Source organism: Mustela lutreola, chromosome 5, assembly GCF_030435805.1.
Source record: "Mustela lutreola isolate mMusLut2 chromosome 5, mMusLut2.pri, whole genome shotgun sequence".
In the NCBI taxonomy this organism is placed as follows: Eukaryota; Metazoa; Chordata; class Mammalia; order Carnivora; family Mustelidae; genus Mustela; species Mustela lutreola.
This window is the reverse complement of record NC_081294.1, coordinates 153,011,735-153,034,871: the sequence shown is the minus strand read 5'-3', so window position 1 is coordinate 153,034,871 and position 23,137 is coordinate 153,011,735. Positions and strand designations below refer to the sequence as shown.

The following is a 23,137-nucleotide window of genomic DNA, read 5'->3' as shown; positions in this document are numbered from 1 at the left end:
CACAAGCTTATTTAGACCCATTAATTCCAAGCTAAGACCATACAGTAACAGTAAGTTTCCCATGAGCCAGGTAGGACTGTACAAATAGGCAAATCCGCCTATTTTACAAACTTTGAGCAATTCCTGTCCAGACTGCCCTTATAAGGTGTCAGGCTAAACTTCCCCCAATTCCCGTATTGGACACAGGATTCTCAAGACTGAGGGCGATTCAGCCCTCTGCTTAGCAAGTCCAGCAAACCAGCTTTGCGTGCCTGATAGACTTCTCCTGCGGTCTGACGGGTATCCACGGAGACTGGTCCATACAGAAACCAGAAAACGGACTGAATTTGCAGGACTGGAAAAGCAGCTCAACTGAAGTTAACGAAGAATTTTCCGAAGAGACCAGTAAACTGACGATGTTCATGCTAGGGTTTCCAAAATAAAGGATATTTTTACATGCCTCTCTGCGTAGTGGCAACATTTCCCAACAGATGGACCCTTAAAAAGCGGAATGTACTGAAGAGGAGGGCCTCCCATCGGTAAGAGCACTCTTGTGTCCCCGGAACAAGACCCGGGGCGCGGCGAGAGCGGGAGAATGCTCAGCCTTTCAGTCACCCAGTAAAGTGGTCGCGAATCGGGCGGCCGTTGGGTCCCCCGCGGCTTCCAGGAGCCCCACCGCACCCTGTGCTCCTGCGCGCCGCAGACACCGGACTGCCAGTCCGGTCCACAGAAGTGGCCCCATCCGCGTTGATCGTAGGCGGGCGGATTTCAGTGAGCGGAATGGTGGCCCAAGGAGCAGGCCCTCGGGCGTTAACTTATCCGCGGGCAGCACCGACCCCGTCCTTGCGGCCTCAGCCAGCGGGCCGTGCGCTGGGAGCAGTCTATTGTTGGGCCACGGGGAGCCACCTGCCTAGCTCCCGCGCGCCCGGCCAGGGAGGCCGAGTTCCACTCGCTGCCGGTCTGGAGAGACTCTCATTTCTAGACTTTGCTTCAAAAGTTCTATTTTCCCTTTTCAAAAAATCTGCGCCCAACGTGGGGCTCGAACCCACGACCCTGAGATTAAGAGTCTCATGCTCTACCGACTGAGCTAGCCGGGCACACGCGAGTGTTTCCTGCTCTATCCCAGAAGACTAAAATGCTCACCAGGGAGGAGGCAAATATGGAGCACCTACTGTGTGCCCGACCGTCCTCGTGACTAGGACTAGAGAAGCCGACGATAAGGCTGCCCCAACCCCGGAGAGGAGGCTCTGCGCACGCTTGCGGGGGAAGAGCGAGATCAGCTGAGGAGGGAGCCTCAGTTTACATGGGAGCATTTATGGAGGACGCGCTCCGCACTGTCCCGTTTTACTGCCTGTCTCCCAACAAGAAAAAGAGGGAGACGTACACACGTCCTCTCCTCTGCGTGATCCCAGCCCTCCCCTCCTTGGGGTGCATGAAGGGCGCGAAGTGACTGCAGACTAAAAGTTGTTTCCGCCCGGTTTCGAACCGGGGACCTTTCGCGTGTGAGGCGAACGTGATAACCACTACACTACGGAAACCGATAGCAAGGCACTCTAGCAAACACCACCCTGAAGCTACACAGGGTCGGGAGAGACCCGATTGAGCGAAGCCTGGATTTCCGAGCAGCAGGGGTTCCCTGCGCCGGCGGCCGAGCTGTGTTCGGGGCTCGCGGCCACACTTCTGGTACGGCCTCGTCTGATTGCTCACCCACGAGCACTGCTGGTTCGGGCGTGTTCGGCCACCCTTCTGAGGAAGCGGACGTCCTCCGGGCGCATCAACACGGGCGGCAAAGCGCCTCCAGGACCGGGTGAGTAGCGCGCGCGCCCAGTCCGGGCATCCCGCGGCGGCGGCCGGCGCTCCCCGGGAAGTCGGCCCGCGAAGGACGCTCCTGTCACTGCCCCTGCAGGCTTCCCTGTCTTGTTTCATTAAAGGAGAAATTCTTCAGAAGCCTCGGGCATTGTTTCGGTCGCCCCAAAGAGACGCCCTGAGTCCCAAAGCGGCACTTTTAGTCACACAGTCCCGCAGCCTGGACGGGAGCCTCTCGGATAAAGTGAGCACCGCAAACCCGGTTTGACGCCCTGCCCTCAGGCTGGGCCGCGCGCACGCACACCTCGAGGCGGTGTGGGCACCGGGCGTGCGTGGCGCCCAGCGCCGAGCTTCATCGAATGAACCGACGGCCCCGAACTCACCCACCGTGCGCTCAGCAACCTGCTAACCACTTTGAAATGACGGTGACTCTAATTTCACAAAACCCTGTAACAGGAAAGCGTGCCCTTTACATGAGCAAACGCAGGACGACAAAGTTACCAGATACACCCTACACCCTGTCCCGTGTTGCACACGGCAGCATGACACTTCTCAGCACCTCGCTTTCCTCACCTCACGACATATCCTGAAGAGGATTCCCTTTCTACAGCTAAAGAGTGTTCCACTGTGTGAATGTTCAGGTCATGATTTCGCTCCTCCTTTACGGAGGAGCAGTTGGACGACTCGTCTGAACGATAGGGCAGCGAGCGCAGGGCAGTTCCTCAACCGCGTGTGGAAACGCCCACTGGCTGAGGGAAGATGGGCAAGGACTCCGATCCCCGCCCCAAGCCGTCTCTGAGGAACTGAGTTCCTAAACAACAAAGTCCCCGGCCTAGAAGGGCCGGAAGTACTTGAGGATGCTCAACAGGACCCGCCCCTCCGCTTCCGGAATCGTTTGTGGGGAGTCCCTGGTGCAGTCCTCTGTGTTCGGTTAGTAGAATGGCGCCCGGCCGACGCGGTCACGGCACCGAGAGCGGACGGCCGCTAAGCGCTTCCGCCGTTCCCCGAAGTTTGCCTCCAGTGGCGGGGGATGGGGGAGGCCGGTTCTTCCAGGTCGTCCGCGTTCCCTGCTCCTTCATATTACAGAGACGTGGGCCTCCATCGTTCTAGCCCTCCCGCCCTGTTCCCGTGTGCCTGCTAGAGCGTCTCCTCGCCGTTTCCTGTCGCCCGGGGGCCCGGGAGGAAAGAAGGGGGCGTAGCGCTACCGCGGAGGGAACTCGCGAGCTTAGGAGACTCGCAGACACCGGAAGTGTTGGAAGGAGAACCGGAAGTGAGGGGGCGGAGCCAGGAAGTGAGGAGGGGCGGGGGTTTATGAGGAGGCCAAGGGAACGTTGGGACAGATTTGCACTCAGGGCCACCTGAGGGACTTGGCTTTAACGCTGAGCTCTGTCCCCTCTACTCGCAGAGACACGGTTGTCGTCTAGGAGTAGGGAACTCTGTGTGGAGGGGTGGGTTGTCGGGAGGACCTTCCTCTGTCCGCGCTTGAGGCAAGGTGTGGAGAGGCGGGGTGGGGGTGGGGCCGGGTCGTCAGGGCGTCTGAGAGGGAAGACCCCCCGCCCCCCGCCCCCCCCACCGCCCATCTACACTGGCTGACTGGACACTAAGATGGCTGCCGTTGCCATGGCACCCAACCCTGTGCAGACCCTTCAGGAGGAGGCGGTGTGCGCCATCTGCCTCGATTACTTCACGGACCCCGTGTCCATCGGCTGCGGGCACAACTTCTGCCGAGTGTGTGTAACCCAGTTGTGGGGAGGGGAGGATGAGGAGGACAGAGAGGAGTTGGACCGGGAGGAGGAAGAGGAGGACGGAGAGGAGGAGGAAGTGGAGGCTGTGGGGGCCGGTGGGGGGTGGGACACCCCCATGCGGGATGAAGACTATGAGGGCGACATGGAGGAGGAGGTCGAGGAGGAAGAGGAGGGTGTGTTCTGGACCAGTGGCATGGGAGGGTCCAACTGGGACAACATGGACTACGTGTGGGAGGAGGAGGACGAGGAGGAAGATTTGGACTACTACTTGGGGGACATGGAGGAGGATCTGAGAGGGGAGGATGAGGAGGACGAGGAGGAAGTGCTGGAGGAGGACGAGGAAGAAGAGCTAGACCCCGTCACCCCACTGCCCCCACCTCCAGCCCCTCGGAGGTGCTTCACCTGCCCCCAGTGCCGAAAGAGCTTTCCCCGGCGGAGTTTCCGCCCCAACCTGCAGCTGGCCAACATGGTCCAGGTGATTCGGCAGATGCACCCAACTCCTGGTCGAGGGAGCCGTGGGAGCGAGCAGGGCATTTGTCCCAAACACCAGGAAGCCCTGAAGCTCTTCTGCGAGGTGGATGAAGAGGCCATCTGTGTGGTGTGCCGAGAATCCAGGAGCCACAAACAGCACAGCGTGGTGCCGTTGGAGGAGGTGGTGCAGGAGTATAAGGTGAGAGAAGTAGAGGATGGGAGCTGAGTGGGGGTGGAGAGGAAGAAAGAGGAGCTGGGAAAAGGAAACATGTCCCCTCCTAACCCCAGAACTTCAAGCCCTGGTGCTCTGATTCTCCTTTTCTTAGCACTTCACTGGCCTCAAGGTGGGTTAGACTGAGAAGGATCCTGCTCACAGACAGCAGAACAGTGAAGAAGACCAGGAAGATTGGCTTCCTCAAAAGAAATTGGGCAAAGCCCAGGTGATAGCATATCATTGGGTTGCATCTCTTAGGGAAAGCACTCCTGTTTCCCATTTCCAGTGTCTCTTAAGTATAGGAGTGCAGGTGACAGGCTCCTCAGGCTTTACCACCAGTCTGATTTTCCTCTGGATGAGTCTTCACTCTGTCCTTGACTCAGACCCCTAGAGTTGGGAAGGACTTGGGACCTCAAGGAAAAAGAAAGTGCCTTAAGGAGCAGGAATGTAGAAATGATTACTAGTGTCATACCCCAGATACTCTGCACTTGCCGTTTGATGGGCTTCTCACCTAACCCCTGATAGGGCTTGTTTCTCCTCACGGACTTTTGCTGGATCTGCATCAGTCTAATGTACTGACTAGAACTTACCTTTCCTGAGAACGCAGGGAAAAGGGAGATGCTTCTTAAGTCAGAAGACTGGGCTCTGCACTTGCGAATATTCACTCAGGCATCTCTGAAAGTTTTGGAACTCTAATTTCTCCAGGATTAAAAGTTAATTTTTACTGAACAGTTAACTTATGATGTACACCAGGAACTGTACTAAGCACTTTTTATGGACTGTCTCATTTAAAACTCAAAACAATCGTGTAAGTTGATATAGTTTCTATCCCTGTTTTACAGATTAGGAAACAGATTTAAGTAATATACACAGGGCCACACAGTTATTAGTAAGTGATGGACTTGGTTATGATCCCCCTCCCCTGTGCCTGTGCCCCTGCATACTGTTAACAGTGTCACCACCATTTAGATGTCTTGTTTGACTTTCCTGACATGTGACTTCTTAGAGTCTGATTCTAGTTTGGTTAATACTTTGCACCATACTTCTGGCCTTCAGTCTTTGGGGATATAAGTGAAGATCTACCTATAAGACAGCCAGCACAAACAGTAATACTTAGTGAAAGCTGGGATGGGTTTGAAATAGTGAGTCCAGGAGAAAGAGAGCGTAGCTCCCATGTGCAGAACTTTTTTGTGTTATGACCCATGTTTTTGTATCATCTCACACAGTAACCTCATTTAGGTAATCTTATCATTACCCTCATTTTAGAGTAACCAGTCTAGAACTTCTCAGCTATGAGTAGTACAGCTAAGACAAACCTAAAATCCTTTCATGACAAGTAACTGTTTCTTCCACGCAGTGATTGTCCCAGTTACTGGGGGAGTTTTCAAAAGTACAGTGGGCCCTACCCCTCGAGATTCTGAGACAGAGACAGGGAGAATATCAGAATATCTTTAAGAAAGCCCAGTGTAGCATGGGAATCACTGCATTGGTAACATCACCTGTTTTTTAAACCCTGCATTATTGGGGAAGGTTGTGATCTCCTTTTGTCCTTTTTTACCTCTTTTTTTTTTTTGGCTCCTAGTTAACCATACACATCAATGGACCGTCAGTTTGTTAACTGAATCTTGGGGTGGACTATTCATGGGTGTTCCACCCCTTCTCCACCCTCCTCCTACAGGACTCTTCTGAAGAGCTTCTGAAACTGGATTTTAATTTGTGTTAGCCACATCTGTTGTATGCCAGCCCAGTAGGGCTCTGCAGTTTGAGGAGGCCATAGAGATGCAAATAATCTGCCATTAACTGATCAGCAAATGTAAATACATAAGTTTTACTATATAGAACTAAATCGAGTGATTCCTTTTCTAATTTACAGGCTATGTTATGGGCAGATAGTTAATCCTTTTCAAATATGTACATTAACTAGCACTAGCTTGAAACAGTGTTGTTTTGTAGAAGTATTTCTTTATTGAATAGGTAATAATACAAATGATGTTTAAATAAAGCTCCTAAAAAGTTGAAAGCCCATGATAATTTTTCTTAAATAGTACTCTGTTTGGATTTGTGCTTATCAATTTTTTGTCAATTTTCCAGTATTTAGGAAAAATATTAAATGAGAAATTTAAGCATCATAAATTCTGAGTAGATTTGGAGAAAAGTAGAAAGTAGTATTGATGAAGTCCCAGAACCTAAGTCAGGTTCGGTGGGGTGAGGTTCGGAGCTGATGACTAAAGAAAGAATTCTTAAGACATCTTTGGTGCAAAATGGTGGTTTATTAAAGCACGGGGACAGGACCCGTGGGCAGGAAGAGCTGCTGCCCCGGGTTGTGAGGAGTGGCTGGTTATATACACAGGAGTTGGGTAGGTGAGGACAAAGGGGTGTTCAGAAGGGCTATTGGGGCAAAGAATACTATCAGGATATTGAAGGCCTGGTTACTATCAAGTAAAGACAATTGGAAGTCTGGTGGAATGTTACATTCCTGCTATCAAGCATCCTTGTTAATGAGATTTAGGTTTAGAAGAAATTTAACTTTATTTACTTTTCCTTCTACCTCCACCTCCTTCCGTTTTTCATGGAGGGGAGGGTGACATTAGGGCTTGAGGAACTGAGTTCTGTGTCCCTGGAAATTGGGCTATTGATAAGGTAACTTCTTTGTTGTAATCTCAAGGACATTTGCAAACCAAGGGAGACTACTGTCTTGCAGGATTGTGATCTCAGCAAGTTAACTATTTATCATTTTATGGCAGTCAGGGGTGCCTGAGGAATGCCACACATATGGAGGGGAGCGGATGAAGGGGGGGGGGGGGTGCAAGGCGCCAGCTCTTGCTTTGTCCTCAGCCAGCCTCCTGCTCCCTCATCAGTATGAAAAGACAATTTTTTGTAGTTCATGCTACTTTCATGTTAGTGATTGCTTGTAATATATATTTTTTAAGATTTTTATTTATTTATTTGACAGACAGAGATCACAAGTAGGCTGAGAGGCAGGCAGAGAGAGAGAGAGAGGAGGAAGCAGGCTCCCTGCTGAGCAGAGAGTCCGATGTGGGGCTTGATCCCAGGACCCTAGGATCATGACCTGAGCCGAAGGCAGAGGCTTTAACCCACTGAGCCACCCAGGTGCCCCTGCTTGTAATATTTTTAATGTAGTTTTTTCTACAACCACTTATCCTGTGCAACAACTGCCTGTTGTACTGTGGGTCAGTAACCCCTTTAGTTCAAGGGTCATTATCAGGTTGTCATTGGCAGCTTAGACACAGGTAGAGAATACTAGATAACAGTTACTGATCTTTGGTACATGCCAGACTGTGTGAAGCATACTGTCCATTAGGTAGATTCTGTTATTACCAATTCCCGTGTAAGGTGAGGAAACTTGAAGTGTAGCTTGCATCAGGTCACTTGGATACATTCAGGTTTAGATTGGAGTCTAGACTTAAGCTCTTCTGCCCTGTACTGCCTCTCAAGGAAAGGAGAGAGAAAGGCAGAAGTAGTAGGAGACATTGAAAAGGGAAGAAAACAGGTTGGGCCCATCTCTGGTCTCTAACAGTTTTTTAAAGAAAAAAGATTCTGTTACAAGTGATTGGAACATAGAGCTCAATGCATATTGGCTGTGAAGATTAAAACCAGAGGAAGAGAGGGTTTTTGTTTTTCATTTAGTAAGTGAGTGGGAGAGAAATGGACAGAGAGGCATAGAAATCATGTGGGTCCCCTGCCCCCAGGAGTCCCTGTGTCTTGGGGGAAGCATACTTAAAAATCATTACAGTGCCTCAGAAGTATTAAAAAGGTTATATTCATGTTCCTTTGGGTGACAGGAAGTGGGGGCAGGGAGGATCTGGACCATGGCCGGGTAGCTAGGTTTTAAAGGAAGAATGCCTTGGGCCAAATGGAGAAAGGCAATCCCAGGTAGAGGGAGCAGCATGGATAAAGATACAGAATTACATTCAGGAAAAGACAGTTTTATGTGGCTAAAACTAAGAGTCTGTATTAGAAAGGGTGAAGTGTAGGAGAGGAGGCTAGAAACGTAGAGGCAATGAGGGCCTCATATTTTGCAGATGGTGGAGAACCATGGAAGGATCTTTAGGACAAGAACAAAATTGTCAGAGAAGTTTTTTAGAGATGAAAGTTATAAGGAAGATTGCTAATGAGGGGGAAGGGACCATAGGCAGGAACATCATACAGGAGGACTTCATGTGATGAGGGCTTCAAGCCAGGTCCATCCCAACTCTGAGTATGGAGCTCTGTAGTCCTCAGGATCTTACTTTTAGAGAATCGGGTTCTGTACATGGCTTCTCTACAGGGTACAGGCAGAGTATTGGAGGCATTTGTCATCAAGAGAAGAAAGGGGAGGAAGAGAGGATGATGCTTATTTGATACCTGTGTTGGGGATCAGGCGTTGGGCCCCAGTGCACTGCAGGGAGGATGGGGCAGATGGGCACTGAAAGCAGGTGCCTCTCCTATCCCAGGCCTCTAACCTTCCTTTCCCATTCCCTCAGGCCAAACTGCAGGGGCATGTGGAACCACTGAGGAAGCACCTAGAGGCTGTGCAGAAGATGAAGGCCAAGGAGGAGAGACGGGTGACAGAGCTGAAGGTGGGTGAATGTCCTTGATAGGGCTGACTGGCTCTGTAATCAGGGCAGGGAATGCCTATAGGCTGCCTATGCTCAAGAGTGGTGGCTAGATTCCCTGAAGAGGGGCAGTCGAGGCCTGGGAGAGAAGTAGACATATTCTTAGGATCTGGAAGAGATAGGGGCTTTGGATAGTAGAGTGTTTGTTCGTAGGTTCCAAAATAGAGTGGTAGCAGGCCTGGTGAGGAGAGGTTGGGTCCCTGGCCCAGGGCTGCAAAAAAGCAGGCTTACCAACCAGACACCTTGCTCCAGGCCCAGTCCCCACCACACCAGATAGCACAGAGGGCAGAAGTGAGCAAGGAAAATCCATGTAACAGCCATCAGAGAAGTTCTGAGCAAGAGAGGGGGGACCAGGGTGTTTAATGGAGGATAGGAATTTGTGACTGTTAGTATGGCAGAGACTGAGTCTTTTCTAGTTCAGTGTTTCTCAGCTGTTTCTCTTGAGCACCTCTCCCCAAAGAGTATTTTTCGATATTTTTCCCCCTAATATCAACCCCTCACCCCCAACTCTGTACCCGTTTTTGTAAGGTCAGCAAGCACTGAGAATGCCTTGGCACTGAGCTTTGGAGACCAGGCCTCTTCCCTCATCTCTCCCGTGCCTACTGCCCTGGCCAGTGAGGGGTCTTGCCGCTTTCTAGGGCTTTTGCTTATTTTTTGCACCTACATATTAGGAACTGTGCTGCTGGTGACTGCCAGGGACCAAGTGGTGGAATCAGTCTGGGAGTCCTCTTTCCTCTAGTCAGATACTCAGATTGTGATTTCTGGGGTACTGGGTTACAGAGAGATGATGTCAGGATTTGAGTGTCTCTGGGACAGAGGGTGAAACTGACTTCCTTCACTCCCTTGGTCAGTCAGAACTTCCTTTCCCCTCTCTGGCTTGCTATACTATGTCCCAAGAATGTCTCTAGCTGATGGGTGGAAAGCATGCCCTTATCTAAGAGTCGCCAGCCCAGGCAAATGGGATGAGAGTGAGCAGTTTTCTGTCATTACATTTAGAAGTACCTACACCATGATGCCCATGATTTTGCCTCTTGGCTGTTAAAATGTAAAATATTATTTGGCCGTTTATAGGAAAAGTTCACTAGATTCCTGATTTAGAAGGATTAGGTGACTTTTCTCAGGTCATTAGTGGTATAGTCAAGATCTTAACTTGACATCTTGATTCCTGAATTTTTTTTTTTTTTTAAAGATTTTATTTATTTATTTGACAGAGAGAAATCACAAGTAGATGGAGAGGCAGGCAGAGAGAGAGAGAGGGAAGCAGGCTCCCTGCTGAGCAGAGAGCCCGATGCGGGACTCGATCCCAGGACCCTGAGATCATGACCTGAGCCGAAGGCAGCGGCTTAACCCACTGAGCCACCCAGGCGCCCTGATTCCTGAATTTTTTATTCATTCATTTCAAAAAGTTCTTACTAAGTACCTACTTTGTGGTTGGTGCTCTTCCAGGGTCTGAGGACCTTGTGGTAAACAGAGATTATGCAGTGGTGGTAAAGGATGTTAAAAGATACTTCAATGTAAACATAACATTTTAAATTAAGATTAATGCCATCATATACAAGGATACTTATGGGGGTGGTCCTGATTTAGATCTGGAGGGGAGGGAAGGCTTCTCTCTAGGAATATCTTTAAACTTAGACGAGAAAGATGAATGAAGTTAGTTAGCCAGGGTGGAGATAAGTTGCAGACGGAAATTACTGAGTTTGAGACCAGTGTGCTGGGGGTGTGGGAGTGGTGCCTGGTAAGGCTGGGAGGTGGGGAAGGGGACAGGGGCCTCTTTCCATTTGGGATGTAGGGCTCCGTTACCTTGGTTGAGGGGCAGCAGTTGCAAAATTGGAAGTTTATGTTTCTGTGTGTTGAGGTGGTATCCACCATCCCCTTTGCATCATCCCAGAGCCAGATGAAGTCAGAGCTGGCAGCTGTGGCCTCGGAGTTCGGGCGGCTGACACGGTTTCTGGCTGAAGAGCAGGCAGGGTTGGAGCGGCGCCTCCGAGAGATGCATGAAGCCCAGCTAGGGCGTGCAGGAGCAGCAGCCAGCCGCCTGGCAGAGCAGGCTGCCCAGCTGAGCCGCCTGCTGGCTGAGGCCCAGGAGCGGAGCCAGCAGGGGGGCCTGCGGCTGCTCCAGGTGAGCAGTGTCCCCTTCTTTATCACCCCTTCTCCCCCAAACCCCTATTTGCTCTGTCAGGCAGTGCTTACCAAACGTCTGTTCAGAGCTGCCTCTCTCCTCGTTGAGAGGACCCCACAATGATTTAACCTAAGACCAAAAGGTTTTTTGAGGCTGGGGACAGAGTTAATGCCAAATGTGGTGTGCATGTGATTATACCCAGTGAAAAGAAAGAAGATTCAATTGTAGAATGAGGGTTTTAAAGGAGAGTTGAGGAAAGAATTTTTGACAAGATATCCTGAAAAAGATTCACAAGTCATGTTGTGAAAATTCTTTTACTGGGGTTGAAAATTCTGTTACTGGTCTCGTAACAAATTGAGATGAATTAGGTGTGCTGAGGCATAGGGATGATTGAGATAGACATACGCTTATTGAGGGCCTTGAGGATGCTTTTTCTTACTCCCTGTTCAAGTTCAGTCCTTTCTCTGGCTGGAATCAGATTGGGAGAAAGGAGCTGTCTCTGTGCAGCTGACTCTCTCTTTGTCTCTTTTTCCCTCTCCCTCTTTTTGTTTCTGTTATTCCCAGGACATCAAGGAGACTTTCAATAGGTGTGTTGCCACCCTTTTCCTCTGTGACCCAGTGGCATCTGGTTCCCCATCCCTACCTTTCTTGGATATCCCGCTCCTTTCCTTCCTTCCCCAGGACCTGAGTTTCTGCCTCCTGGACCCTCCTCTCCTTCCCCTCAGCTTTTGCTCTTCCCTCTGGGAATATCATGGTCCCACCCCCTGCCCGGTCCCCTTCCTCTAGGTGTGAAGAGGTACAGCTGCAGCCCCCAGAGGTCTGGTCCCCTGACCCGTGTCAACCCCATAGCCATGACTTCTTGACAGATGCCATCGTGAGGAAAATGAGCCGGATGTTCTGTCAGGCTGCCCGAGGTAGGGAGGTCACTTCTATGACCTTCCTTTGCCTTTCCCTTTACAAACCTGAGATTGAGTTCTGATTGGGTTCTGAGCGGGGTGGGGGGGGGGGGTTGGGGCTGAAGTGGAGCAGCATACAGGTAGGGGCCTCAAGCCAAGAGTAGCTTTTATCTAGACCAGGTAGGGGGTGGGGGTGGGGGGGTAGGGGTGGGCAGCAAGAAGAGCCAGGGCCAGAGGTTAGACCTGTCCAGTGTCCTGGAAACAAGAAGTGGAGGCCATAGAAACTCAAGTCTGGCTTTTAGGATGGGGTGGGGTGAGGACACCTGGAAGCCTGGGAGGGAGGGAGGCAAGGGGTAGACAGCAGGAGAGGCTGAATCTTAAGAGTTGGCTACTGATGGGGAAAAAGTTGTTCTTTTGTTCAGTTGTTCTGGCGTATTTGTCCCCCCCCCCCCCCCCCCACCGCCCCAAGTGGACCTGACGCTGGACCCTGACACGGCTCACCCAGCTCTGATGCTGTCCCCTGACCGCCGGGGGGTCCGCCTGGCAGAGCGGCGGCAGGAGGTTGCTGACCATTCCAAGCGCTTCTCAGCCGACTGCTGCGTTTTGGGGGCCCAAGGCTTCCGCTCTGGCCGGCACTACTGGGAGGTAGAGGTGGGCGGGCGGCGGGGCTGGGCGGTGGGCGCTGCCCGTGAATCGACCCATCATAAGGAGAAGGTGGGCTCTGGGGGGTCCTCTGTGGGCAGCGGGGATGCCAGCTCCTCACGCCATCACCATCGCCGCCGCCGGCTCCACCTACCCCAACAGCCCCTGCTCCAGAGGGAAGTGTGGTGTGTGGGCACCAACGGGAAACGCTACCAGGCACAGAGCTCAACGGAGCAGACACTGCTGAGCCCAAGTGAGAAACCACGGCGCTTTGGCGTGTACCTGGACTATGAGGCTGGGCGCCTGGGCTTCTACAATGCGGAGACTCTAGCCCACGTGCATACCTTCTCAGCTGCTTTCCTGGGCGAGCGTGTCTTCCCTTTCTTTCGGGTGCTCTCCAAGGGCACCCGTATCAAGCTCTGCCCTTGATTAGCCTGCCACCCGCAGGGGCCCCTCTGGTTAGCACTTGGGGGGCGGGTGGTGGTGGAGGGTGGCCCATAAGTTTGGGGGCTCAAAGGCTCCTTCCACTGTTTGTTGCTTCCTGCTCCCCTTTGACCCAGGCCCGCTTCTCCCTCTAGGAGCCTAAAGAACCCTCCTGGCCTGCAGCTCAGCCTTCTCTCACCTGCAATGTCTGTCCAACAGGTCTGCATGGGTCCCTGATGAGAACAGCTGCCTGGTTTTCCTTCCCTCTATCCACCTAGGGGTCTGCATTTGAGTAGGGGATGAGGGGAGATTTAACTCCATTACTTAACTTCCCTTTCCCTGCTCTTCTACCTTGTCAGTTCTCAGGCTGGGGGTACTTGGGCAAGACACAGGTCTGCTCCCATTCCATTTTCTGATGCACATTTTAGCTAAGGGATTTGGAAGCTTTTTTGGGGGAGGCAGGTTGGGTGAAAGGGTAGAGCTGGGTAATAAATGTCTACTCTCCAGGGGAAGTAGGAGGGATTCTGAACTCCTTCCATCCCCAATTTCTACCTCCATAGACTGGCCAGAATTTAGCTTGAGAGCTCTGGAATGGTTGACATGATTGAAACTATATACCATTTTATCACCCAATAAATTATTTTCTCCTCCTTCCTTTTTTCCAGCACTCAAACTAGGAGTAAAGCTCACCCCACCCAAACCCTCCAGGTCTTTTCACTGCCAGGCTCCTTTCCCCTTTGCTCAATGGAGTTCCTTGTGTCAGTTTCCAGCCTCTTCATGTCTTTAGTTCTCTCCATTTGGTGAGCCCTGACCAGGAGCCTGGGGACAGGGGTTTGGATCCCCGGAAGAGCCTTGGGTATAATCTATTTTTCTAGTAACCCCTTGCCTTCTGTCACTTGTCAGCTTTTGTCCTCTACTTTGACAGAGGTCAATTTATGTTCCTGGGGAAAAGGGAAGATGGGTTGTGTTGTGGAAATAAAAAGTTTATTTGCTTCTTTGGTGGAGTCCTTTCCTTTAGGTGAGCAAAACAGGGATGAAACAATCTCCATAGTAAGCCAGTTCTTCTGTAATGCCAAACAACTGAGGACTGATTATACCTTCCCCTGATAACTTGCCTTTTGCACTGGTCACCCCTTTCCCAGGTTTGATCTTATTCCCAGATGGTGGTACTCATCCCCCAGCCCCATTTGAATGACCTATAGGTTTTTTTAAATTGAAACTCTTTTTAGAATATACTTGAGATTGTTTCCTGCTTTATGCAGATCACTGCTTTGAGGCTTTAAGACTACGGTTTTTCCAAGAATCTTCACATTTTCATAATCTCTGTGTCATTTTATCTAGTTGAAATACCATAAAAGCGGGAGAGGTCTCATTACCATTATGAGTTGATAGAAAAGGAAATGGAAAATCTGTACAGGTTACATCAACATGTTCCATGTTACTCCTCCACCATTTGAGAAAAAAGCCTTCTGTGACTCTTATTTACAAATACCTGCAGACCACTCTACAATTTTTAATGTCCAACAATGGAAGGAGTAAAAAGTAATGATTAAGCAGCAGTTCTTCTCGTGAGTGGTTTCATCACAGATGAAGGATTAAAAAATCTCCAACAAAAAGACTCAACCTCACTGCCTACCCTAAAACCTGGGGCATTTCAGAATATCTTCCTTTATAATACTGCTTTGAGCAATGACAATACCTATTTGTTCAATTATTTCTTATGTGTTAGAAGTTAGAACTGAGGTTTTACTAATCCTGAAGAACATTTTCTCCAGACTTAAGGGAGGCCTAGAGGATATATAGCTAAGACACAGGATATTGTGATACAGCATAGCATTACAAAGTAGCTTTTTTTGCTTATCAGAGAAAGACAATTTCTACAAGTCAGAAAACCAATGTTTTATTCCTAAAGCTCTGCCATATTTCTAACGGGTGCCGATGGTCACCTGCCACACACGCACCAGGTTGTCTGTGTAGCCAGCAAACAGAGTCTGCAAGGGAGAAAGGATAGCAACAGGTCATGTCAGAGCCACAGAACTCTACATTTCTAATAAGGATGGCCTTTCTTTTAAGATTCCTAGTCTTCTAACCACCAGGTTGTAGGTGGTATGTATTCCAGAGAAGACAATGGCTGGTATATTAAGGAGTCATACTTTTGTAAAATGGTTAAGTCATCTAAGGTGTCAACTGAAGGCAGGTAATCACTGACTGCTATATCAATTTACCTTCTGATGTGGGAACATGTACTCTATTCACTGACACAGCTAATCTGGTCCTCCCAAATCACCCTGGCAAATTTCGTCATTTTAACTTCATGTCAAAGATACACCAAGGACATAAAGGGGGAGAGAAAGGGTAGAAGCCAGGTCACTTAGGGAGAGACCTACTTACCTGGCCATCAGCAGACCAGGCCAGAGAGGTACACTGAGGTGGCTCTGCCTTGCTGCTCGTACTGATAACTTCTTGCTTTAGTTCATCTACAATGATCTTGCCTTCCAAGTCCTGAGGAAGAGGAAAATAATCCAGATAAGGATAGACCCTACTACAGGCATCTCTGGGTGCAGGGCAGGGGGAAAGAGGCTGAGGATGTTGCTGAGCAGCCTAAAAATGCACAGGACTGCCTCTCTTCCTCCCCTCCAGAACAACCTAGACCAACATGTCATTTATGCTGAGACTGAGTACGCTGTAATTTGCCATCCCCTTTAGCAGGTAAGTATCTGCCACCACGGTAAATTCCAATCATGGGAAGCTGTTAACTTGCTCTTCCTGGATCTCCACTGATAGCCCCACGGTTCAAGAAGCTTGAATCCCATCCGTGACAAATCAGGAACTCACAACACTGCTAGGGCTCAGAGAATACAGCCAGGTGCCTCAGCCTGAACTATAGCCCACACTCACCCAGATCTTGATGCTGGGGCCTGTGGCAGCACAGAGCCAGTATCGGTTAGGACTGAAGCACAGAGCATTGATGATGTCCCCACCATCGAGTGTATAGAGGTGTTTGCCTTCGTTGAGATCCCACAGCATGGCCTGGCCATCCTGGGAAGAGAAGGGAGTGACCAAAGCAGTATGCAACCTATTCAGATGTTAATGGTTTCAAAATTCCGTCCCTCCCCCCCGCAACAAATGTCCCCAAAGCTAATGATTCAAATACCAGTATTTACTTGAGTGCCTTTCCTTTAATCCAGGAAACCTCACCAACCCTGCAACATCCTGACAACTTCTAAGTAAATCGCTACAATTAGTTCTGAAAACTGAAACCTCCTAATCAATAGCTTCAAGAAATCAGCTTTACTGAAAACAATCTTTTTGTTTCAAAGAGTATGCCTTATTTATGTCATTTCTAGAAAGCAATCTTAAGAAATACTTATTCGTGGATAACTATCTCATTATTCTAAGTATTCTTTCTAAAACACTGTCCCCCACAGAGTAGGAACTCCCAGTTCCTGAATACCTTCCCTCCAGAAGCGCAGAGGGATCCATCTGGAGAGACAGTTACAGTGTTCAGGTAGCCCGTGTGGCCGATGTGATTGGTTTTCAGCTTGCAGTTTGCCAAGTTCCATACCTAGGTTTGGGACATTGGGGAGTAACAGGTGAAAATACTGGCTCTGAATCCACTGGCGTCAGGAGGGCTCAAGGCAGACAAAAAGGCACGGCACCTTATTTAAAAGCGCTCAAAGGACAGGTGGCCATTTTTTATTCTATCAGTAACAAAAAGGTTCAAAGAATCTGGGACACCCAAGGACAATTAAGATTAAAAAGGATTAACAAATGTTCTGTGTTGCTTTATGAGGGACACTGGGCTTAATTAGTTACCTCAGCAAGTTCTCAAAAACTAATGACCTGTACTTAGAAGACAGCAATAGGAAAAGCCAACTGAAGGACAAAGCTTTCAAAGTTAGAACCACCTGGGAGGCAGTGGGAGCACCCTGTGGCTGGTAAAGGCCCTACACCTGGTTCCACGCTCACCTTGACCAGCTTGTCCCAGCCACAGGAGACAATAATGGGATTGCTGCTATTGGGTGAGAATCGGACACAAGATACCCACTCCGAATGGCTTTCATCCTGCAAAGGACAGAAAAGCAATCAGGAGAAACTATCCTGTCCCTATGAAACCAGAACCCCACCACACCCCCTTCCCTCACTTACATGGAAAATATTCATACCCCCAGAACCCAAACCTTAATATTAACAAAACCCCTTTAGAGTCCAGGCCAGGCCTGAAATCACCACATACTGCCAAGGTTAAGAAGAGGAGAGAATCTTGAACATGTGCCTTCACAGTTACCTGGACAGTATATTTGCATACACCCAGAGTATTCCACAGCTTGATAGTTTTATCTCGGGAGCCAGAAACAATCTGCCGGTTGTCAGAGGAGAAGGCCACACTCAGCACGTCCTTGGTGTGTCCTACAAATCTGCGTGTGGTGGTACCCCTGAGAAGGAAGACTTGGTCAGTCTCTAAATGCCACAAACCACCTTCCACGTCACACTGTTTCCCTGGCCTTGCTCCTGTCTCACTGCGGCTGCCATTAATCACATGATCCTGGAAATGGGTCTGATCACAACAGGCATCCCTTCAGAATTGCAGGACATGTCCTCACTCCCACGTGGGGATTGGCTGACAATGTCGTTCTGTCATCACTGGGATCCTCCATTACGCCTGAGGATCCAAAGCCTGAGCTCCCAAGCTAACCAGCTTCAAACACTCGCCTACTCCCAACCACAGTGTGTGGCAAAACTGCTCAACCAGCCCACTCCTAACAATTCTGCTTAACTAATTAAAAGTAGCAAGGATGGAAATCTAACAACCCCAACCAGCTGCTCTACGTACTCTCAGTTCCCACAGTGAACCTCACTGTCCCTTGGAAACCACGTCCCAACAGCATCTACCTCATTTCTGCTCAGCTTTTCCCCATTGCCCCGGAGTTAAATGAGCAGCTACTTGCGTTGTGAGATCCCAGAGACGAAGGGTTCCATCCCAGGAGCCGGAGAGGGCAAACTGGCCATCTGAGGAGATGACCACATCACTGACAAAGTGGGAATGACCCCGAAGAGCACGCTGAGGGATGCCATAGTTAGTCTCATCCCTTGTCAGCTTCCACATGATGATGGTCTTATCTAGGGAAAGTTAAGAGAGAAACCCAGTGAGGAATCCCATAGCCACTTGCTGATAATCCAGAATCCCTCAAGGTCATTGCTGGATTCAAGAAAACAAATTAAAGACACTCAAGGGCAGAGGAGAACCACAGGCTGAGAGCTGTTATTAGTCAAGGGAAGCGATTGGCTATTTAGAAAGGAGTCAAGTAGAACTAAGTAATGCCACAAAAATTAAACTCAGGGGTGCAGAATTTGATTAGACTACGTATGTCCTCTTCTAATATTCGGATCAACTCACCATCTCTTTTATGTCTACTCTGAGGTCTAAACCATGAACACTGCCGCTTGGGTATGGGAAGACGAGCTAGCTATGGGATTCCTACAACTGCTGCTGGAAAGCTGCCTTACACGCTATGGGACTGGTTGCTTTCACGGAAACGTGTTAGGCTCAGCAAGCTTTCCAATTAAGCGCCAAACATTATCCTGGCCCCAGACTACTTTTAATAGTGGGCGGCGGGGGGGGGGGGGCGGAGGGAGACACGAGAAGCCTCCAAATGCTGCCAAATTTGGAGAATGAAAAAACCGAGAGCGCGGGGTGGGGGGGATGGAAGGCACGGGCCAGCAAGGAGATGGAGTCACAACGTTCCCTTGGAGTCCATGCACTACCCACTACGAACAGGGCCGGGCGGAAGCTCAGAAACAGCCTCTGGATCTCAGCACAGGCACTCAGATGGCATGTTGGGGTCATCACAGCCCCGCCCGACCCCGTAGGCTCCTGGGCACGCTCAGCCACACCTGCGAGAAGATGGGCAAGAAATAAAACCCAACCCTGCAATCCTCCTGCCAGCCACGAGCTGACAGATCTCCATCTCCGCCAAGTGGGATGTCTCACGGGCTTGTCCTGGCTGAGGCCTAGGGCCGGGGCCGCATACCGCAACCCACACCCGGACCGAGTTTTCCAAGCAGCCAACTCGCGCTCCACTGACAAAGCCAGGCGACCCCCCTATTCCTCAATCCTCTGCCCCGCACCTTAGCTCGTACCTCGAGAGGCGGACAGTATCATGTCCGGGAACTGGGGAGTCGTGGCGATCTGAGTCACCCAGCCGTTGTGGCCCTTGAGGGTGCCACGAAGTGTCATCTGCTCAGTCATGTTGGCGGCGAGTGCGGGTGTCACCGAGGCGACAAGGATGGAGCTGGATAATTCAGAGAGACTAGTAGCACAGCCGCTCCCGCCGCGGCCCTGCAGAGGAAAAGAGAGAAAAGGCCCCGCCGGAACCGGAAATACCCTCCCGTTGGAACAAAAATGGCGGCCCCCGTCGTTCACTTCTGCTTAAGATGGCGGTGCCACTAGGTTAAAGGGCGAGTTGAAATGACAAAACTTCATGGTCCTCTCTCCGACGCAACATAGTTTGGCTGAAACCAACTCCCCCAAGTGTTTGAAAAGGTCCTAAAACGGCCACTGGGGTATGGTGTGTAAGAAGCGGAAGAGCAAAAGTGCACGGCACGTTTCCGGAAGGATCGCCCGGCGCCTTCACTGCCCCCATGTGGCGCAGCGCGAGCGCCGCCCTTTCCGCTTGCTGCTCGGCTTCGTTTCGAGGTGAGAACTGCGAGCAAGGGTAAGCAATATGAAAAATGTGGTGCTTGGTTTTAAAGTGTACTGCTCAGGTGAACTGTTAAACCCTGACGGGTTTCCATCGCAGAGGGCGGCTGCTCCCTCAGGAGGTTTTTGCTCCGAGGAAATTGGCTAAGCCACTCTCTGTACGGAAGGAGTTAGTGCAGGCGGAGGTTCAAGCATGAATGAGTTACGGAGCTGAAAACCGGGGAGGAACGAAAAACTGGCCTGTGGGCTCCTTGTCGGCCACCCAGCTCTCGCCGGGGCAGGAGTGCGGAGGGCCGTCGCAAAAACAAAAAGGAGAGGAAAGGCCTCCGGGCTCTGACTTCTGGGGACTCGGGTGGAAAGCCGGCTTTGAGCCTCACCACCTCACAGAAAGGTCGGCGGGTCTGGGGGGCTAGGCGTATCCCCTCAGACTGGGAAGCAGTGGAACATGGCTCCCAGGCTGCTTAACGGCCTCCCGTACAACCGCATGGTACGTGAATATGTGATGCCTCCCACTACCGCACATCCTTGCTGTTAAGAGACGATGCTGGCAGACGGCGCCGTTGTCACAAATTTTCTTTAAGGGGAAGATGCATAACCAGAATGATAGCAGTCGCTGTCATCTATGCAAAATAAGGGGGGGGATTATACGTAAGTGTTTATTTTCTGTTTGTAACACGTGTTAAGTTTCACATTTGTGAAAGAGGTTGGAAATAATATTACCCACCAAAAATGGTGTTGAGGAGAGTAAATGAGTTCAGATAGGTAAAGTGCCCAGAACAATGCCTGGCAGAATGAATGCAGGCAAACTTAAACTCCCTAACACCTTTTGGATACCAGGTTTTGTTTTAAGTTTTGTGGGATACAGCTGTGATAAAGATGGTGAAGAGCTGGTTTTCTTGGAGTTTACATTTGCTGGGGTGATCGGATAGGAGACTGAGAGAAAGGAGAAGTAGGAGACAGCCCTGGGGATATTGGGAAGATAAGATTTCATAAGAGAACTCGTATGGCAGGGGCGGGGGAGGGGAGAAGGATTCAGTGCCAAAAGTCCTGAGCTGGAGTGTGGGGGCTTCGGAAAACCAAACAGTGAGATGGAGGTGAGGAGCAGTTGACAGAGGGGGCCAGCAGGCTTGGCAAAGGGCCATGGCTTCTCAGGGTGGGGTCCTATGTTTCAGGGATCCCTGTTACCTGTCTCCATAACACCCCCAGTTAGCTACCTTTTCTCTTTTCCAACACTGAACTCGAACTGGACCCCAACTCATACCCATGATTTGTTTGTCCTGTGGTCATGGGAGACCCACACCGATATCCAGCTTGCTGTTCATAGCTCAGGTCATGCCAAGTACTCTGGACGGTTGGGACAAATGGAGGGGTGAGAGATTTCATGCATCTTCCAGTGCAGATGCACAGTGCAAACACTCCCCTGGCTGTTGGCCTATATATGCAGAGGATTGGCTCTCAGTTCAAGAACACATACATGTTCATCTCCTACCCACACTCTAAAGAGATCATTGCTTAGTCATATCATATCTCCCCCCCCCCCCCCCCGGAGAAATCTTTTTGGCTCTCTGTTTTCTTGAATTTTGCGAGGGAGCCCCTGTGGAGTCAACGTCCCTGAGGTAGGGTCACTAGTACAGGTTTATTTTGTTTTTGTATGTCTGTCTGTCTACCTATCACAGAGAGAGCACAAGCAGGGGGGATGGCAGGCAGAGAGAGAAGCAGGCTCTGTGCTGAGAAAGAGCTCATGTGGGATCATGACCTGAGCCAGTGCTTAACCAACTGAGCCACCCAGGCATCCGCTGGAGTACAGGTTTAACATGAGCTTCCAGGTTTCTCAGGCTTGCTTAAAAACACCACATCTCGGCACTGGTCGGTTCCCAGGCTAGCCCTGCCCTCTCCAGGCCCCTTCTGCGGGTGTGGGGGGTCGGGGAGGCCCTTCCCCAAGTCCTCCCTCAGGCTACCAACACCAGACCAAGATTTCTGTAGCTGTCTTTGGCCTCCAGCAATTCCGCGGGCCCCTCCCTACACTGGCCCCTTACTCTTTGAGACAGTTCTGGCAGCTCCCCCTCCTGCTGGGCCAAGGGAGGAATTAGGGTTTTGCCTTGGAGCCCACCAGCACCGATCTGGCAATGCCAGCGGAGGAGAGGGAGAAATGGAATGTAGTAGACTCCCTGAACAACCAGGCCACAGGATTGGGCTTTCTACCTCGAAGTTTCTCTCCAGTCACTGCCTGGCTTCTTTTCTCTTGGAGAGGATGTTGGCAAGCCATAAAACCACTGAGGGGCACTCCTGAATGGAGGGAGGCCTGGCCCTGACTCTCAGGACACTTCGGTGTAGCTAGGTGTAGAGATGGGGTGCAGCGGCAGCCTTCCCCTCTCAGCCCAAGTTGGAGTTGAGCCCCACACATGCCTGCTTCCCTCTCAGCCCGCTGACTTCCTGCTAGGCATATGGGCCCACCTGGACTACTCTCTCCTCAAGCCTGGTCCCTTCCAGAGGGAGGACTAATCTCAGCTGCTGGATGCATCTTAGGAATAAGCTTCACACTTCCCACAACAGTCTGCTGCCTCTGTAGGCATCGGTGGGGGCCTCAGGGCCTTTTCTTTCCGGGTGTCTTTGATCTGGCCTCTCAAAGGTAGAAACCTGCTGGAGGGCCCCACCTGACCTTGGGAGAAATTCGGGAAAGTTACTCTGCCTAGTTCTGCTTCTGAGGCCACCCCTCTGGTAAGTTCCCCAAGCACTTCTGGTTCCGTCTCCTGGGCTGCCTGTTTTCTCCCATGCCCCGATTGGCACCACCTTCATTCGCCAGACAAGGTAAACAAAGGAGAAATTTGTAAGGATGTCTGTCTCACTATTTCTTTTCTGGTGGCAATCCCTAAGATCACACAGCTGGAAGAAGTCCCTCTGGTTTCCCTGCTAGAGGCCTATGACCTCTCTTCTAGGAACAGAAGCCTCTATTCCCTCCTGCCAGCGTTCAGGAGGTGAAACAGGTCTTCCCTTCAATGAGGTGGTGAGGACTATTGTGGGAGATAGTTGAGGGGCTTGGGAAAGGGGTGTGGCCAAGACCAGAGGGCTTCTGTCAGCTAAAGCAAGTGGCTTCCCTTCATTTTGCTGTTCCTCCACAGATTGTGTGGTTGGCATTGGCTTGCACCATATTCCTTTTGTGGGTACACTGGCCCTCCACTTCTGCATCTGTCAGTTCTCTCAGAACGCACACATTGTTCTGCCTGGAAGCCCACCATATCCTACCCTTACTTTTCTTCCTTAATCTAAGCTTCCTTGAAATCGCTGCCTTAAGGAAACCCTTTGTGACCTTCAAGTCTAGGTTAGGCTCCTTGTTTCCTGCCCTCATAGTGATGGTGTTTGGGGCCTTCCTAGCTCTTAGCTCAGTTTGCCCTTAATTGAATTCCTCAGGGCTTTTCCTCGGTGCCCTGAGGTCAGGGACTGATGGTCTGTTTGGGCTGTTACAACCTCTTGGTTGTGGAAGATTCTAATCTTGGTGACTAGCCTCATAGGCTATGTAGTTAAG

At 50.6% G+C, this 23,137-nt stretch overlaps 2 protein-coding genes and 4 non-coding genes across 13 annotated transcripts; 1 reads left to right on the top strand and 5 right to left on the bottom strand.

Annotated features, from left to right (window-relative positions):
• The first annotated feature begins 213 nt into the window (after positions 1-213).
• On the top strand, positions 214-13,909 carry TRIM41 (tripartite motif containing 41). 8 transcript variants are annotated; one of them, XM_059175977.1, is made up of 8 exons: positions 217-4,200; positions 8,700-8,795; positions 10,690-10,953; positions 11,518-11,540; positions 11,740-11,867; positions 12,319-12,500; positions 13,070-13,133; positions 13,580-13,909. In XM_059175977.1, exons 1-8 carry the CDS (start codon positions 3,391-3,393, stop codon positions 13,699-13,701), a joined length of 1,689 nt encoding a protein of 562 aa, XP_059031960.1. In that variant the 5' UTR covers positions 217-3,390; the 3' UTR covers positions 13,702-13,909. The 8 variants fall into 8 exon arrangements, 6 of the variants coding, with proteins under 6 accessions (XP_059031965.1, XP_059031960.1, XP_059031961.1 ...); XM_059175978.1 differs by having other exon boundaries at positions 218-4,200; positions 12,319-12,494; XM_059175979.1 differs by having other exon boundaries at positions 221-4,200; positions 10,723-10,953; positions 12,319-12,494.
• On the bottom strand, positions 1,004-1,076 carry TRNAK-CUU (transfer RNA lysine (anticodon CUU)). The gene has a single exon. It is a non-coding gene; the product is annotated as a tRNA-Lys (tRNA).
• On the bottom strand, positions 1,445-1,517 carry TRNAV-CAC (transfer RNA valine (anticodon CAC)). The gene has a single exon. It is a non-coding gene; the product is annotated as a tRNA-Val (tRNA).
• Positions 13,910-14,788: 879 nt separating the features above from the next.
• On the bottom strand, positions 14,789-19,286 carry RACK1 (receptor for activated C kinase 1). The gene is made up of 8 exons (XM_059175994.1): positions 19,056-19,286; positions 17,864-18,035; positions 17,203-17,350; positions 16,884-16,979; positions 16,369-16,479; positions 15,813-15,953; positions 15,306-15,416; positions 14,789-14,905 (listed from the first exon to the last, which is right to left on the bottom strand). Exons 1-8 carry the CDS (start codon positions 19,162-19,164, stop codon positions 14,840-14,842), a joined length of 954 nt encoding a protein of 317 aa, XP_059031977.1. The 5' UTR covers positions 19,165-19,286; the 3' UTR covers positions 14,789-14,839.
• Positions 17,488-17,565, bottom strand: LOC131832897 (small nucleolar RNA SNORD96 family). Its single transcript, XR_009354241.1, has one exon. It is a non-coding gene; the product is annotated as a small nucleolar RNA SNORD96 family (small nucleolar RNA).
• LOC131832905 (small nucleolar RNA SNORD95) lies at positions 18,704-18,771 on the bottom strand. The gene has a single exon (XR_009354248.1). It is a non-coding gene; the product is annotated as a small nucleolar RNA SNORD95 (small nucleolar RNA).
• Positions 19,287-23,137: the final 3,851 nt, after the last annotated feature.